The 15,826-nt window shown below is 59.2% G+C and overlaps 1 protein-coding gene across 3 annotated transcripts in view; it reads right to left on the bottom strand.

The window, feature by feature from the left end:
- Nucleotides 1-558: 558 nt before the first annotated feature.
- NACC2 (NACC family member 2) overlaps nt 559-15,826 on the bottom strand; it is an 89,623-nt gene continuing 74,355 nt past the window's right edge. For all 3 annotated transcript variants that reach the window (XM_016962081.4, XM_054658519.2, XM_009457693.5), the window contains 4 exons: nt 10,375-10,539; nt 7,981-8,086; nt 7,329-7,426; nt 559-6,162 (listed from right to left, as the gene is read on the bottom strand). In XM_016962081.4, coding sequence (XP_016817570.2) covers nt 5,654-6,162; nt 7,329-7,426; nt 7,981-8,086; nt 10,375-10,539 — 878 coding nt within the window. In that variant the 3' untranslated portion in view covers nt 559-5,653. The remainder of the gene's footprint in view (nt 6,163-7,328; nt 7,427-7,980; nt 8,087-10,374; nt 10,540-15,826) is intronic.

The following is a 15,826-nucleotide window of genomic DNA, read 5'->3' as shown; positions in this document are numbered from 1 at the left end:
ACACGCAGCCTGAACCCCAGGACACCAGCCCCAGAGCTGGAGAGAAGGCCAACCCCGTGGGCCCAGCTCTGCCCACCTGCACTTGTCTCTCTGTTCACCTGGGGGCAGACGTGGCCCGGGAGGGGGTGGGGGAGAGGGAGGGAAAGAGGGAGCCACGCACCTTTTGGGTGGCAGGTGAGGCAGGTGACGGGGCTGCCCCACTTCTCAGACAATAAAACCAAGGTCCCGAAAAGGAGACCCCCTGACCCTGGCAGGTTGCCTGTGGGTCCGGACAGGGCCCCCCTCTAGCAGGCACACTAGTACCTGCAGACATCCTACCCACCTGCCCCTTCCCTTGTAAAACACTGGGGAGAGCAGGAGATGGGTCAGGTGACCTTGAACCCCACAGCCAGATCCCTGCCCTGTTGTGTGGACAGCTGGCCTGGGAACGCCGCTAACAGGGGCGGGGTCGTGAGGCTGCCCCTGGGGGACCATTGGCCACCCCTGCCTTCAGTAGCCCAAGCTTGGCTTCTCTGTGTCTCCCCCAAACCCCACAGGGCCAAGCCAAGTCCAGGAAACTTAGGTTTGAACTGACTTTATTATTTTGTAAATGTGAATTTTACAAAGCGCTTTACAATTAATGATCACATCCTTTTGTTTGTCATGGATTTCCACTGTCTGAAACGGCTCTGAGCACGCTTGAAGCCCTCGGTTTCCCTGTTCGCTTTTGGATGTTTCAGTTTTAGTTATTGATACAATGTCAGCCATGGCTAAAAAGTAACAGTCTTGACTCTACCGAGTAACAGCACAAAAAGAGAGTGAGGGCTCAGGAAAACAAAACAAAGGCTTCCTCCTTAAAAAAAAGACAAAAAAAAAAAAAAAAAAGCTAAGCATCTGTGGCTGAAATCTAACTCAGTGGTACTGTGAAACCTTCCTTTACAGCACAGGAAAATTTATTTTTTAACAGTCGTGAGTTACAGTACTTTAACCCCTAAACAGACTCTTTAAAACAACCGCCTCCTTTTTAAAAGTCTCTTTTCCAAACGTTCCATCCGAAGGATGGATGCTCTACTTGCACCCAGTGCCATCCAAATGTTCAAGTCAAAAATATTTATACATTTTATACTTAGTTCTTTTTTTTGTCTGCTAAAAATAGTATTGCAAGTTTTGGCTTCTTTTGACATAAAAATCACAATCGTGTACGATGCTAACAATGGAAGCGACTGATCGGAATACGAGCAGGTCGTCCAGTCTGAATGCTTGCGATTCTGCATAATTTTCCTTTCCTTTTCTTTTTCCAAAGAAACAAAACAAACAAACACGAAAAACCTTTGCCATTTTAGAAACATCTTGTACCAAACCCTAAATGCTCCGGTAGTGACGCGCACACGCGTGCACACATACACAGAGACACGCGCGTGCACACACAGACACGCACGTGCACACACACCCAGACACGCGTGCACACACACACGCATGCAGAGACATGGGCGTGCACACATACAGACGCGCGCAGACACGCTCACACACAGACGCGCGCACACACACAGACGCACACGCACAGACACACATGCACAGACGCGCACACACAGACGCAGACGCGCACAGACGCGCACACACACAGAGACGCACACGCAGACACACATACACAGACGCGCACACACACAGACGCGCACACACAGACGCACATACAGACACGCGCACACGCACACTCACCCACGGAGCTGGCTGGCTGACATGACAAATGTATGCAGCAGCAACATTCTGAAACAGTAGTTACAGCTGAGGACAGCTACGAGCTCTGGATTCTGCGCTTAGGACTCGCTGCTGGCAGAGGCAGACAGAGGCAGACAGAGGTTTCTTGGAGTTTTCAGTTGGTTCATGGGCCATAGATCTTTTTCCACTTGCTGCCAAGATGTTTCCGTAAAAATTTCCCTTTGAGGGGAGCCCAGGCAGTACACGGCTGGGTGTGGTGGGGGGACTGGGCCAGCGCTTACAGTTTCAGCTGTCGAATGAGGACAGGTCAGGGTCAGGCACTAGAGCCCCCTCAGAGGGGGACCAGCCCTCCCTCCCTACCTTCTGCCTTCCTCCTGGCTCTAAACACAAATGCCAAAGAATGACTCTTCCTGGAGGAGAAAGGAGGCCAGGCAGCCGGCTCCTATGTTCTAGGAGCCCCGACCCGCAGTCACCAACGCCGGCACCCCCAGGCGGGTCCTGCTGACCTCTTGCCCACAGCTTTGTCCACATTCAGGGGCAAAGTACAACAACCAAATCCAATGCAAAGTTAAGTGACGACAGAGAACTCGGGTGGACAGACACAATGCGGAAAACAAGACAGAATTCAAGTACCGAGGCACCCAGCCAGGCGCGGCCCGCCGGGCTCACAGTATCTGTCACACCTCCGGTCCCTCCTGGACCTCTCCATGCAACCCAGCTGCCTCCTGGGCCCATCCCCTTGGGGAAGAGGAAGGCAGGGCAGGAGAGGCGGCTAGATCCCAGGCCCACCACCTGCCAGGCGGCAGCTCCAACACGGTCCAGTCCCTTCTGTCCTCAAAAGGTGTGGAGATAACGTAGCTCTGTAATAGATTCTATATAGGATATGCGTATTGCTAATAGTCAGGCTTAGGGATAAAGGTGCAGACATCTCGTAAATACTGAGTGGCTCGTCTCTCTCTACAGGGTCTGGATGAGTCAGGGTCACACTCACAGGACAGGACAACCCCGGATTCTAGAATTAGTCATCTTGTAAACAAAGGAGGGAAGGGTCCGGCTTTCTTAATTGGTTTCCTTGGGAAAAATGATCAAAGGATGCTAAGGCACTCTGGAAGGCCCCTCTGAGCCCGGGCCGCCGCCCCCGCCCCACGGTACATTCAGGACGTGGAGGGAGCACACAGCAGGTCCGCTCAGCAGCCACGCACGTCCACAGACACTCCCGACTCACGCCCACCGTGGGACACATTAGTGCAAAATGCTCGGCCTGGCCCACCCGGGGCGCAGGGAGAGCTCAGAACCCATTCACATTAAATTATTATTATTTAAGTTTTATCTATAGCTCTTGCCTTCCTTACCCAGAACAACAAAACAGACGGCGATTACAAACGAGTGAGGAAGGGGCACGGGACATTGTGCGGGCCTGAGCAGCAGTCAGGCGTCCTCTGTGCAGCCACCACCTCCGGCAGCAGCCAGCGGCTCCCTCCCTGTCCTGGCCAAGGGTGGGGGGGCACCCACTTTGGAGTGGAGGGCAGAGAGAGCCCTTCTGTCAGCAGCCAGGCCCCCAGGGATGGTCAAATTAAAGTGCAAATTTGGGTGTGGGGCAGATGAAGGAAACTCCAGAGGGAACTCAAGTGCAGCTCCACCTCACCTACCCGCCCCTGCTCCACCCCACCTACCCGCCCCTGCTCCACCCCGTGGCTTCCTCCCATCTCCGAGGAAGGCTTGGTCCAGGTTCCCAGCGGGCCCCATGGGGGCTCCAACCCCACCTGTGCCCAAGACAGGGGAGGAAGAGGCAGAGAAAGGCTCCCTCTAGGCTGGGTGGTTCTTAGTTCAGCAGAAGGTCTGGATGCCTCTGCACCACTGAGCCACCTCCGGCCCTAGGAATGCAGGCCTTGGTCCCCCTGGACTTGGGCCCTGAGGAACGGGTGGAGGGGCCGAGGTTAGCGTCCACAGTGCCTGCCCATGGTCCCCCACCTCCTTCTGGAAAGCAACGTATTTTTCTGGAGGGCAGGCACGTGCTGGGCCTGGCTGGAGGCAGCCCAGGAGGCTGAGTGCTGTCTGTAGAGGCGGCCCCATGGGAGGTCTCCTAGGGCCTCGCCACAGGGGTGGGCTGCGGGGCAGAAAGGAGCCGCCCAGTGGGAATGCGTCTAACCCACACCCTGTAGGTCCCCAGGCCAGGGTGCAGCACGTGGTCCTCCCCTAGCGGGGGCGGCCTCCGCTTGATGGGTTGTGGAGGTTGGGGGAGTGGGGTGCGCTGGTCGGCCACCGCTCACTGGCCTGTGTGCACACGGGAGGGGGTGCTGATGGGCGCAGGGCTGCACTTGTTTTGCAAGTGAAGATGGGGAAGCCGAGTTCTGGAGGGACAGAGATGAGCAACAGACATTCCAAGTCTTGGGATGGGGGGTTCTTCTGGCCACACCTAGGAAGGAGGGCTGCCCCTGGACAAGGACACAGGCCCCCAAAACAAAAGGGAGGGACACCTGGGTAGGAGGCCACACCAGCACTTCACACAGGACTTCACACAGTCTGTGAGCCCTACCACTTAAAAAACAGTAAATTTCAAAGGAAGCACTCCAGCCTCAAACCAAACAGCCCCATCTTCCATGGGCCCTTCCTCCACTGTCCCTGGCCCCCCAACATGACCCCTAACCCTCTGTCCCCTACCAGTGGCCATACCTCCAACTGCCCCAGCCCAGGCCTGTCCCGGTCATCCCCTGCCTGCAGCCTCAGGCACCCTCCATCCATGCACACCCCTCAAGGCAGACGGGGAGCCCAGCACCGGGAGGACCGACTCTCGCCCTGGCCCAGCCCTGGCCGCTGCCTCCTGCCCGAGCGGAGTCCCCCGCTCCCCAGGTCCGGCCCTGAGCTCGGCTTCACACATACTAGTCGCCCACCCACGACCCCCTTTTTCCCCCAGTGGGAGACGAGTGGTCCCTGGCCCTGGGCGGGGGGCAAGGGGACGCACCCTAACGGCCACAGATGACCCACCCCAAGCCATGGTGGGCTGGGGACAGGGACACCCATCCCACCCAAAGTTTTTGTTCTATTGAGTCTGAAAGTTTCCAAACCATATATGAAATAGATCTAAATTACAACAAAACCTAAAAAAAAAAAAGACAAGCATAATCCCAAAGTGGCTGAGGCAGCAGAGGGCGGCGTGTGCTACATCAGCTGTGCACGTCCCACAGTGGGCCCGGGCGGGACAGTGGGAGGCCAGGCGGGGTCAGCGGTGCCCTGGGGGTCGGGGGACCGAGGGGCTGCAGAGCCGAGACGGATCGGGCAGAACAAGGACAGGGTGTGGGGGCAGAGTAAAGTACCCTTTTCTCCACCCCGAGGGGTGGGCCACAGCCATCACTGCCCCCTCACCACACCCCTGCACACACACGCACACACACACACTCGTGCACACACCCCACACAGGTGGAAGGCCCGGTGGGCCTGGCCCCGAGTCTCCGAAAGAAGGAAAAACAAGGAGTTAGGCCCTGGAGCCTGAGCCCTGCCCCGTCGCCCCAGAGAGGTTCCATGGGGAAGGAAGGAAGGGTCAGTGACGCACAGCCCAGCCCCCTCACCACAGACCACCGCCGGCCCCTGCTTCGTCTTCCGGGCAGAAGGAGCAGGAAGGGCAGGGAGGAAGGGGCAGGGCTGGGCACCAGGGGCCTGGCGGCCTCCCACCCTCCCCAAGAAGGGGGAGGGAAGCTACACTTGTAGGCTGACCTTGTGAATATCAAAAGGGAGCCCTGGGAACTTCCTCGCAGGAGGCTGCCAGTGGCCTAATTGTTTACAGTATAATGAATGCATTTGTTTCCTTCATCAATTTTAAATACAAGCAGAATAAAAATCACATTTTTCTCAGGCAACAGTAGCAGTTCAGTAGGTAAGTGGCTTGATCACATTTGTTTGTATTAGTAACGCATGCAAGCAGCTCTAGTACTCGGTCCCTCGCGCAGCCACCCAGCTCCGCTTACAAGGTCCCTGCATAGGTGCCCTCCGGCCTCCGGGCCGCGGCCGCCGGCGTCTGGGGCCTGCTGGGGCCGCCCCCGCCCTGCTCAAAGGGCTGTGGGGGGCTCTGGACATCGGCGGGCAGCGGCTCGGGGGCAGCCACCTCCTGGATGACCGAGCCAGCCCCGTCCACCTCCTCGCCGGCGTCGAAGGCGGGGTTGGCGGCGGCACTCAGGTCAACATTCACGGCGTCAGTTCTCAGAGCCACGATGGTGGCGGCGTCGCCCCGCCGCTCGGCGTAGATGCGTTGCTCGAACACCTGTGCCGCGGCGGGCGGGAACTCGGGGTCGAGGGGCACGCTGGCGGCGGAGGAGCCCATGACCGTGCGGTACATCTCCACGCCCTCCGGCAGCATGGACTTGATCTTGGGCAGCCAGCGCTTGCGAACGCGGCGGGCGTTGGTGCACATGTCCGCGGCGATCACGTTCATCTCGCTCTCCTTGAAGCTGGGGGCGAAGTTCTGACAGTACACTGTGAGGACGGGGCGGCGTGAGCTCAGCCACCTGCCTGCCGGGAGGCCCGCCCCTCCCCAAGGCCACAGAACCATGATGCCCTGGATGAGCCTCCCTGGCCGCTCCTGGGGCCCATGTGACCACCTGGGGCTCTCCTGGCCTCAGCCAGAAGACCAGAGGTCACGTTTCTCACTGCTCGGCCTGGGAGGCCTCCCCACCCCATTCCTCTGGAACAGTCTCTGGCCTGGTCAGGCCCAGCAGCCTTGGCCGTCCGCCAGCTGAGAGGCTCAGGCCTGTTTTTAATCTCTCCGGGCTTCCATAGCCCCAACGGCTAACGGGAACTGGTCAGAGGGTCCCCCTTTCGGGAATAACACACCCCTCCCCGTCCCAGTCCCAGCCTGGAGGAGGGGAGTGACAGAAGCCATCACTTCAGCAACACTCGCCTCCTTTCTCTGGCAGGAGCCCAGGCCAAGGCCGGGCCATTCCTCCCAACGGCATCAAACCCAGAGGCAGGTCCCAGGGGCCACGTCCACCTCGGTCCCTCCCAGAATCTTCCCAGAGCCTCGGCTGCCACCCCACACTTTGGGACTGTAATTCCTGGCTGCAAAGGCCCCTTTTTGCTCTAAAACAGAATTTGCCTCACAAGGTTTTTTTTTTTTTCTTTTTTTTAGGAAGAAAACAAGATAGTGCTTCTTGGGCCGAGGGCCACAGGAGGCTGTGCTCTTGGCCACCTGGTGCGAGCCGGCAGCAGTCAGCATCTTCCACATCTGGGGCGCGGGCCGGGGGCGGCGGTCTGCCCTGGAGATGGACCGGGCTCCGCCCCCACACGCCCAAGAGCGGGAGGCAGAAGCCGGCCGAACAGATGGCAAAGGCTCAAAATAACCGCAAAATGTAAATAAGGGGTTTTGTTCAAAAAGGAAAATTAGATCTATTTCACATATTAAAATAGTTTCGCAGCTGAATTCATCACACTTGGAAACCTACCAAGAACGTTAACACCTCGAGACCTGGCTTCTGAGAGCTGTTCTTTTCTCCTCATCTTCCCCTCAATCAGACCATGCTCGGCCCCCAGGGACGGAAGCTGCAGGTGGCCGGGAGCACCCCCGCGGCCCACCCAGTTCTCCTCAGGCTGGGATCCGAACCCAGCCCCGGCCCCACCCACCCAAGAGACCCCCAGGCTCTTACATTTCACAGCGTTCAGGACCCGGCTGTCCAGCGGCTTCCGGCTGGGGTCGCTGGTGGACGAGCGGATGCCAGTCCCACAGCTGTTGGCCAGCGTGTTCCTGGTGGAGGGACCGGAAAGGCAGGCAGGGTGAGGACGATGGGGAGGGTACCTGGAGGCGACCCGCCCGCACGAATGCCCTGCTGGGAGGCCACTTGGCCTCACCCTTGGCTGGTTTGCGTGTGTCCCAGTGGCAGGAGCCGGCCCAGCCACCCTCTAAGGGACAGGACAAAGGAAAAGCGTCTGGGCTGAGAAGATGACCGGGTGATGGGGCTGCAAGGTGACCCGAGCCTTGTCCTCAGGGACTCCGGGGACGTCTGCTGTGTCCTCGGGAAGGGTTCTGTCGGCCCATCAGCACAACAGAATAAGTGTGGCTCTTCATTTTTCTGTTGTGGGGGTTGCATCCACAAGCCCGTTTGAGCAAGGCCACGAAAGACAGCCCCTCCCTCCCTGGGAGCCTCTCCACCGTCCTGGGGCTGACCGGTCACGGCTGAAGTCAGGAATGCGAGAGGGCTTTCAATGCCACAACCCTGGACAATCAGATAGCTCATAGCTAAAGGAGCCAGAACCCTCCGCAGCTCCATTGTGCCCTCCAGCACTCCTGCCCCGACCTACCTGTCAAAGAAGGTGGCCAGGAGCCTCCGCAGCAAGACCTTATGCTTCACCCCTGCACACAGGTGGCAGTTCATCAGCTGGCCGCGTGTGATGTAGACCCCAGAGCCTGCAGCCACCAAACAGAAAAAGGCCTCGTGGCCTTCCCGGGCCATAGGGTCCGAAGAGGCGCACAGACGGGTGAGGGGGAGGGGGAGGGGGAGGAGGAGCTGGAAGCTTCTAGGACTTTTTTTGGGGAGGAGCAATTTGAGGTCCCACCTGCTGGTCACCAGGAGAGGCCATGGCCAAGGCCAGCCCCAGCAGGTCCCAAATCACACATGGAACTAAGCAAGGGGTGGGGAAAGCCACAGCGCCCCCCACCCTCCCCAACGAGCCCCAAACTCCAAGCTTCCCGGCCATGCTACGGTCCCCGGCCTCAGCTCCCTCCCCGAGAACACACTTTGTTGTTGTTTAGAGACGGGGTCTTGCTCTGTTGCCCAGGCTGGAGAGCAGTGGTGCCATCATGGCTCACTGTAGCCTCGACCTCCCGGGCTCCAGTGATCCTCCCACCTCAGCCCCCTGAGTAGCCGGGACCACAGGCGCCACCACCATGCCCAGTTAATTTTGATGAAGTCTCCCTATGTTGCCCAGACTGGTCTTGAACACCTGGCCTCAAGCAATCTTCCCACTTCGGCCTCCCAAAGTGCTGGGATTACAGGAGGAGGGGCACTGCACCTGGCCTAGGGAACACACTCTGAAGGGCTGGCTATGGCCCTGGGTTTGGGAAACACTCATGTCTTTGCCTTTCTGCTCCGTCCCAGATACCAGAGAGCCTCAGGCAATGATGAGGGAGACGGAATCCCCTGGCTGGAGGGTATGGCTGGAGCTTTGCAGGGCCCAGTGCTGACCTCCTCTGGGTATGTGTGAAGAGGAAAACCAGCTAGGGCAGAGGCGTGGCCAGGGAGGTCCACGCTGTGCTGTTTACCCTCGGAAACTTGACCACACCCCAGGTGTCCCACCAGGGTCTGGGTGAGCGAGGGCATGGACAAGCAGCAGGACTGAACCCTCTGGGAACAACGGGGAGGGAATGCTTTCTGGGGACAGCCAGTCTCAATGACCATGAGACGTCATGTCCTGAAGGACACTAATGTCCAGGTGCGCCTGCTTCCAGGAGCCTGTGAGTGCCCATGACCTCTTCCTGCCATGGCCCGTCTCCTGCCCCACCACTCCCACAGGCCCTTCCTGCCAGGGTCTGGGCTGGAGGAACTCTCCTGAGGAGCTCATAAACTGAAGCACGTCTCCAATCCCATCAGCCCCACACCCCAAACAGAGGCCACAGCTGCTGGAGGCTGGGATGACCGAGAGCGTCTTCCCGGGACCACACCTATGTGAAGCACCAGGGCCCACGTGGGCACCTGCGCCCCAGAGCCCAACCCCAGGCGCCCACCCAGCCGCCCCGGCAGCCCAGCACTGCGCTCGCCATCCAGAAGCAGTGCCGGGGCAGGGTGGGAGCTCAGGCCACAGCAAGGTGGGCCCCTACCCCTCCTGGCCAGGGCAGCCCAACACTGCCAGGTGCAGCCCAGGAGGCCACTCTCCCATGAGGACCGAAGTCCCTGGCAGCTGGAAGGCGAGGCCAGCCCAGGCAACCCTCAGGCAGTGGCTCACACCTGAGGCACTCGTCCTGCTGGGAGGGAAGACCCCGAGACGCTGCCCAAGGTATGGCCTTTGGGGGTGGACAGGAACAGGACAGGGCTACGCAGAACTGCTCAGGCTGTGGCCAAGGAAAGCGCCTGAGGGCCCAAGCTTGGGGCTTCCTGGAAAACCGGGAAGAAATCCCCAGAAAATGGCCCAATAGTCACCAAAGAAGATGCCCATGGCGTGGGTCAGACTGGCTTCGGCCTGCCCCATCTTCTCCTTAACAGTCGTAAAAATCTACAAGGAGCTATGACGCCAAAGGAATCCAACACAAAAGGTAAATTCCTGAGCGAGGCCCGGCCCCCACGGGCTTCTGGACTCGGACGTGTTTGTTCTGCCAGAAGGATCCCACCTTGACTGCTGCTGACACTTGGAACCTGGCCGTTACCCTCAAAGGCTGCAACTGGACCCTCGCGGGGCGGGGGGACTGGCAACCATACGTGACACGGTTTTATCTGTGACCTAAATTAAGACACATTGTGATTGCAGCCCCTGCCAATCAGGAATGCGACCAGCCCAGGGGATTCAATTAAAATGCTAAATTAATTCAATTGATTAACTTCTCTTAATGACACATTCTTCTAAAAGGAAATTAGAGGAAATTTAAGATTTTTTTTTTTTGACTGATTGGTGATGAGTACATTGTTCAGAGCTCTCCAAAAAATAAATAAATAAATAAATGAGGACATTTGCATACAATAGATGGGTGGGAGGCAGCCTCACCTGCCACCAGCTCCAGCTTCTCCCCGGGGTCCCCTTCCGAGTAGAGCTTGGGATGGCAGCGGTATCCGATCTGGCTGATGAGGCTGGCAGGTAGGGCCACGAGGTCGCGGCGGATGAGGACGCAGGAGCGGCTCTCCAGCGGCACTGGCTCAGGCTTCTCTGGCACTGTGGGCCCAGAACCAACCTGGTCAGATGGGCATCTGGGGGGCCGGGCTGCTCTGTGCCTGCCCGCCTGCCCTCCATGCTCCCTGGGGCCTGTGTTAGACCCACTCTGCCCACCTGGGCCCAGGTGAGGCCACTCTGTGCCGCTCTCCTGCTGGCCTGGGTCAGACTGGCTTCAGCCTGCCCCATCCCTACTTGGTGCCCTCTTGCCCACCTAGTCCTGCCCTCACAGGGAAGCTCTTGTAAACGAGTGAGCAGAAGATGTGAGGCGAGAGATGCCCGCTCAGGCCCAGGGAATGAGCTGCTGAGGGCTGACTCCTGGGAGGGTGCTATGCAGAGCCTGCTTGCCGGGCAGGAGTGACAGCTCAGTGCTTGGGTCCCCAAGGGAGAGTACGGCGCAAGACAGGATGGAGGATGGAGGACGGCTTGGCGGGGCCAGCAGGGCAGCCACTTCTGGGGCCACAAAAACTGCTGGGTGGAGGAGAGGTGGGTAGCTGGACAGGGGTGACAGGTACTGTGGCCCCCAACTCTTCTCCCAGCAGCTCCCAGCAAGGGGCAGTGGGGCACGGCCACCCGACTCAGGGGCAAGGACACGGGGGACTCAGTGCATCCAAGAACACAGCCCTGGGACTGTGCTGGCCTGATGAGAAGCAGCTCCATAAACACTTGCCAATAGCCAGGCCGGCCGACGCGCCACCGCCACCGCCACCGCCACCGCCACCAGGGGCAGCCCTCCTGCTGTCTGGGACTGTTCCCAACAAACCACTGCTGGGGCAGATGACGGCCAGGGGCCCTGCATCCTCAGGACCTGCAGCTGCGCAGCGCGACCCCGATGGCACCACGCGTCAGAGACGGGCCCCTCGGAGGCTCCTGGGCCACACAGCCCATGGTGCCACCCCGAGGTCCCTGGGCAGGACTCTCTGCTATCAGGGTCACAGAGCCCCTCTAGAGTGTTCATGGAGGGCCAGGGCTGAGACCCCTCATCTGACGACCACCTGCTGGACACCCAGCATGCACCAGGTGCGTGGGGCCAAGGAAACACAGCCCTGGCCCCAAATCCTGCCCAGCAATGCCTGGGGCTCCCACTTCCCCATGGGCCCCCACTTCCCTGTTGCCCCCCACCCCTGCCACCCCGAGTCCCAGGAAGCCTCATAGGGCCCACCCTCACACAGGGGTCCTCACAAGCCCAGCAGGGTTCCAGGGTGAAGATCAGCTCCCCTGAGCGGGCCCCCGGTGCTCACATGCCACTGTGGACACCAGTCCGGCACTCCTCACACCCCAGCCTGGTAGGCTGCCCGCACAGCCACCCTGCTCAGGAGAGGGCGGAGCACCGCCCTCCCTCATTCCTGTGTCCCAGCACAAAAGGCAAGGCCCTCAGAGGACCACCTGCCCAGTCAGCTGCCTTCACTAGGGAATCCCACTGCCCTGGGCTCCTGCACACCCTACCGAGCGCAAGGCCTGCAGGGAAGGCCCCAAGGCCCAGCCTCCACCTGCCTGATTGCACGAGGGCAGCCTGCAGGTGGGAGAGGCCCTTGGGCCACCCGGGGCTGGACCTTGCTTGCCGAGGGCACGGCATGGTCCCCTCAGCAGCCTCAGTGTGATGGGAAGTCCCCCGGTGGGGGGCGGGGGGCAGCTTGCAGGACCTGCTGGTCTCAGCTGTGCAGAAGGAGGGGTGGGGTGGAACCTGCACGTCCAGCAGGCTCGGGGCAGGCAGCTCCATGCAGAGCCCACCTGCGGCCGCACCAGGATGCTGTCCCTGTTCCCCGTCCCTCCATGACCCCCACCTTTGAGAGTCACAGAAAAACTCTACAGGGGTGGCTGAGCCTCGGGGCGTGGGGGGGCTGCCAAGGGGGCTGCTGGGGAGCAGCCTGGGAGGGCAGGAGGCAGGGAGGGTCCCAGAGTCACCTTTGCACCCAGCGCCTGTCAGGGAGGGGCAGGCCACCCAGCCCTGGGGGGCTGAAACCTTGGTTTCTGAGGACCCCACATCCTGAATCCACAGCGGGCGCCCCACTGAAGGCAGCAGGTGTTCCGCTCCTGAGAACCATGCGGGGTCTGAAACCACCCACCCTGGAGTCACCCTGACACTCCCTCCCCAGGGACCCACTGGCCCAGGATGAGCGTGGTGCGCACTGCACCTGTCAGTCCCAGGAGGGGGAGCTTCCCAAGGCCCAGGGACACCCAAGCAGAGGCTGCAGCAGAACAGAGGCCAGAAAGGGGGCCTCAAAGGTGGGTGCACAGCCCCTGCCCGGCCGCTACAGGGGTCAGGCAGCATTTCCCGGCGGGGCAGAGCATCACAGGATAAGCCCAGAATTACCCGAGTGCTCAGGGAACACAGCAAAACAACCCGGGTGGTATTTTAGAACATAATTACACACCCCCACCCCCGGTGCAGCCTGCTGTGATTACACACGCGGAGAAGCGGCACGGTGCGTGGCATTTACATAAAGAGTTCACCAACAGAAATAATTCCCCATCCACAACCACCCCGTCTCGAGATGTTTTTCTAAACAGCAGAAGTTGTTTGTGCTTGGAACACCCGCCCCTCCCCAGCCCCTGCCCAGCTCCCCAAGAGCCAGAGACTGTCAGCACCAGAGCGGCCAAAAAAGCCTCTTCTATTTCTGCCTTGCCGTGCACCGGGTGATGCTGCTGGCTAAAAACACCCCGCCCCGAGTGGAAGCTCATCCGCAAAGGTGCCTCAATGTCTTCACGCAGCCTCCACCTCCCCGGCCCCCAGCTCACCCTCTGCAGGAGCTGAGCTTCAAGGTCCAGGTTACAACTGGGCTTTAATGGAGAACCCGCAGAGACTTGTTCACGGCAGAGACAGGACGGCTCGTCCCTCGTGGCCCCCGGAAGGGCCATTCAGAGGCCCCGTGAGTCGGGGCCAGAGCTGGGTTCCCAGGGTGGCAGGAGGCCCCTCGATGGGCTTGTGAGCAAGGAAGAGGCCCCTGCCGGTCACACTGAGGTCCCTCCTGAGCCTGGGTCTCGGGTACTGGGGGACCCGCGGCCTCCTGTCACCCCAGGACTGTCCGCTGTAGCAGAACTGCCACCTTCACCCTCGACAGCCCTGTGAAGAAACTCAGGTGCCAGGACGGTGCCCTCCAAACCTCTCGGCATGGTGACATCTGGGAACAGCTCATAAAGAGCAATGAGCTGACTGCATGGAGGTGAACAACCGCCCCCCCAACAGGGAAGGTGTGCCAGGGTCACAACGAGAGGGCCCGGAGCAGCAGCCTCCCGGGCAGCAGGGCCCAGCTACTGAGGGTGGGCAGGTGGGCAGCCTCCCTGGACCACACGGGGCGAAGCAAACACAAGGACAAACGTAGCCCGGGGCGCGGGGTTGGGGCCTTCAGGGACTCAGAAGGAGCCCCCGCCGTACCTTCCAGGCCCTTCTGCTCCCAGCCGGGCGACACCAGGGGAGCTTGCGAGAGGGCGGCTGAGCCTGGAGGACACCACACTCAGGAAGCCGCCAGACAGAGAAGGACACATCCCGGGGCTCCACTCGCAGGCGGCCCCCAGAGTCGTCAGGTCCACAGAGGCGGGAAACAGAGGGTGGGTGCCGGGGCTGGGTGGGGGAACGGGGAGGGACCGTTTCATGGGGATGAAGATGGGAAGTTCTGGAGACGATGGCAGTGATGCTCACACGACAGTGGGAATGCGCTTAGCATCGCCGAACCACGCACGTAGAAGTCACTGCAACGGCCCCTCTCACGTCCACTTTACCACGATAACAACGCTCAGAAAGAACGAACGAACGTCAGAAGGAGGGGGCCGTGCAGGTCTGGAGGGAAACTGGGTCTCATTGGCCTCACCCTGACTTTTCTCAACTCCCTGGGTTACTGACTGGGTTCTGAGGTGCTCCACATCCTCACCAGGCAAAACACCCCGAGATCCCTGCCCACGGGCCAACACCACGGCAGGATGTCCCAGATGGCGAGCCCTATTCCTGTCCCCAAGGCAGAGTGTGTCATCGGGGACTCGCCCAGGTGACACCATCAGAGACCACACAGGCAGCCCCACCAGGGGAGTCTGTGCGGATGTGGGCGGCAGTGGCGAGTGGTAGGGCCGCCTGGTGGAGCCCAGCAGAGCCTCGGCGGGGGTAGGAGGGAGACGGGGAGGCCTACTCCCTAAAAGTGTATACCACTTGTTAAAATGCACCACAAGAAAATGAGCCCCTAGTCCTTGATGATACAGAAATATACAACTTAAATGCAAATGGACAGAACAGTGCTGAATCAACTGATTTTAAGACTTCCTGTAAAGCTACAGTCATGAAGCCTGCGTGGTTCAGGGAAGTGGACAGACAGGTCAACGGCACAGAATAGGAGACCCACAGACAGACCCACATGGCCATGCTCGATTGGCTTTTGACAAAGGTGCACCAGCCGTTCAACGGAGGAGGCAGCGGCCTTCACAAATGGGGCTTGAGCAACTGGCCGTCCGCACACACACACGCCACCACAACCACCCTCCGTCTCAGCCTCGCACCCTACACAAAAACTGCAGAAGATCTTTATGAGCTTAGGTTAAGCTAAAGTCTTAGACAAGACCCCCAAAGCACAATCCACAATGGAAATGATTGACGAGCTAGAATTCATCAGAATGAAAAACTTCTGATCTCTGAATGAAGATAAAAAAACAAGCTAGCCACAGACTGGAGGAAGATACTTGCAAATCACATATCTGACAAAGGACTTGTATCTAAAAAATATAAAGAAATCTCAATACTCAACAGTTAAAAACCAACAATCCAGTTTCAAGAACGGGCAAAAGATTTGAAGACTCTTCCCCAGGGGACTTACAGATGGAAATTAGCACATGAAAAGACACTCAAGCATCCTTAGCCATGGGAGAAATGCAAATCAAGCCACGTTGCGGTCCCACCTCCCAGTGCGGGAAACGTAAAAACACCGACACCAAGTGCCGGCGAGGATGCGGGGCAGCTGGGACGTCCTGACGATGTGGTCTCACCTCCCAGTGCGGCGAAACATAAAAACACTGACACCCCCAAGTGCTGGCAAGGACACGGGGCAGCTGGGACGTCCTGACCTCACTGGGGAGAGTGCAAAGTGGCACGGCCACTCTGGAAAACTGCTTGGTGGCTTCTTATCAAGTTCAACATACACTTATGACCCAGCAATTATACTTCTAGGTATTTGCCCAAGAAAAATGGGAGTTTATCTCCAAAGACAGCCTGCACAGGAACGCTTATCCCGTCTCTACTCTTGAATGCCCTAGGCTAGATGCAGCCCGGATGTCCTGCAATGGGCATGCAGACAAAGACACTGTGAAC

Source organism: Pan troglodytes, chromosome 11 (genome assembly GCF_028858775.2).
Source record: "Pan troglodytes isolate AG18354 chromosome 11, NHGRI_mPanTro3-v2.0_pri, whole genome shotgun sequence".
NCBI classification, from domain to species: domain Eukaryota; kingdom Metazoa; phylum Chordata; class Mammalia; order Primates; family Hominidae; genus Pan; species Pan troglodytes.
This window is presented reverse-complemented; position numbering and strand designations above follow the sequence as displayed.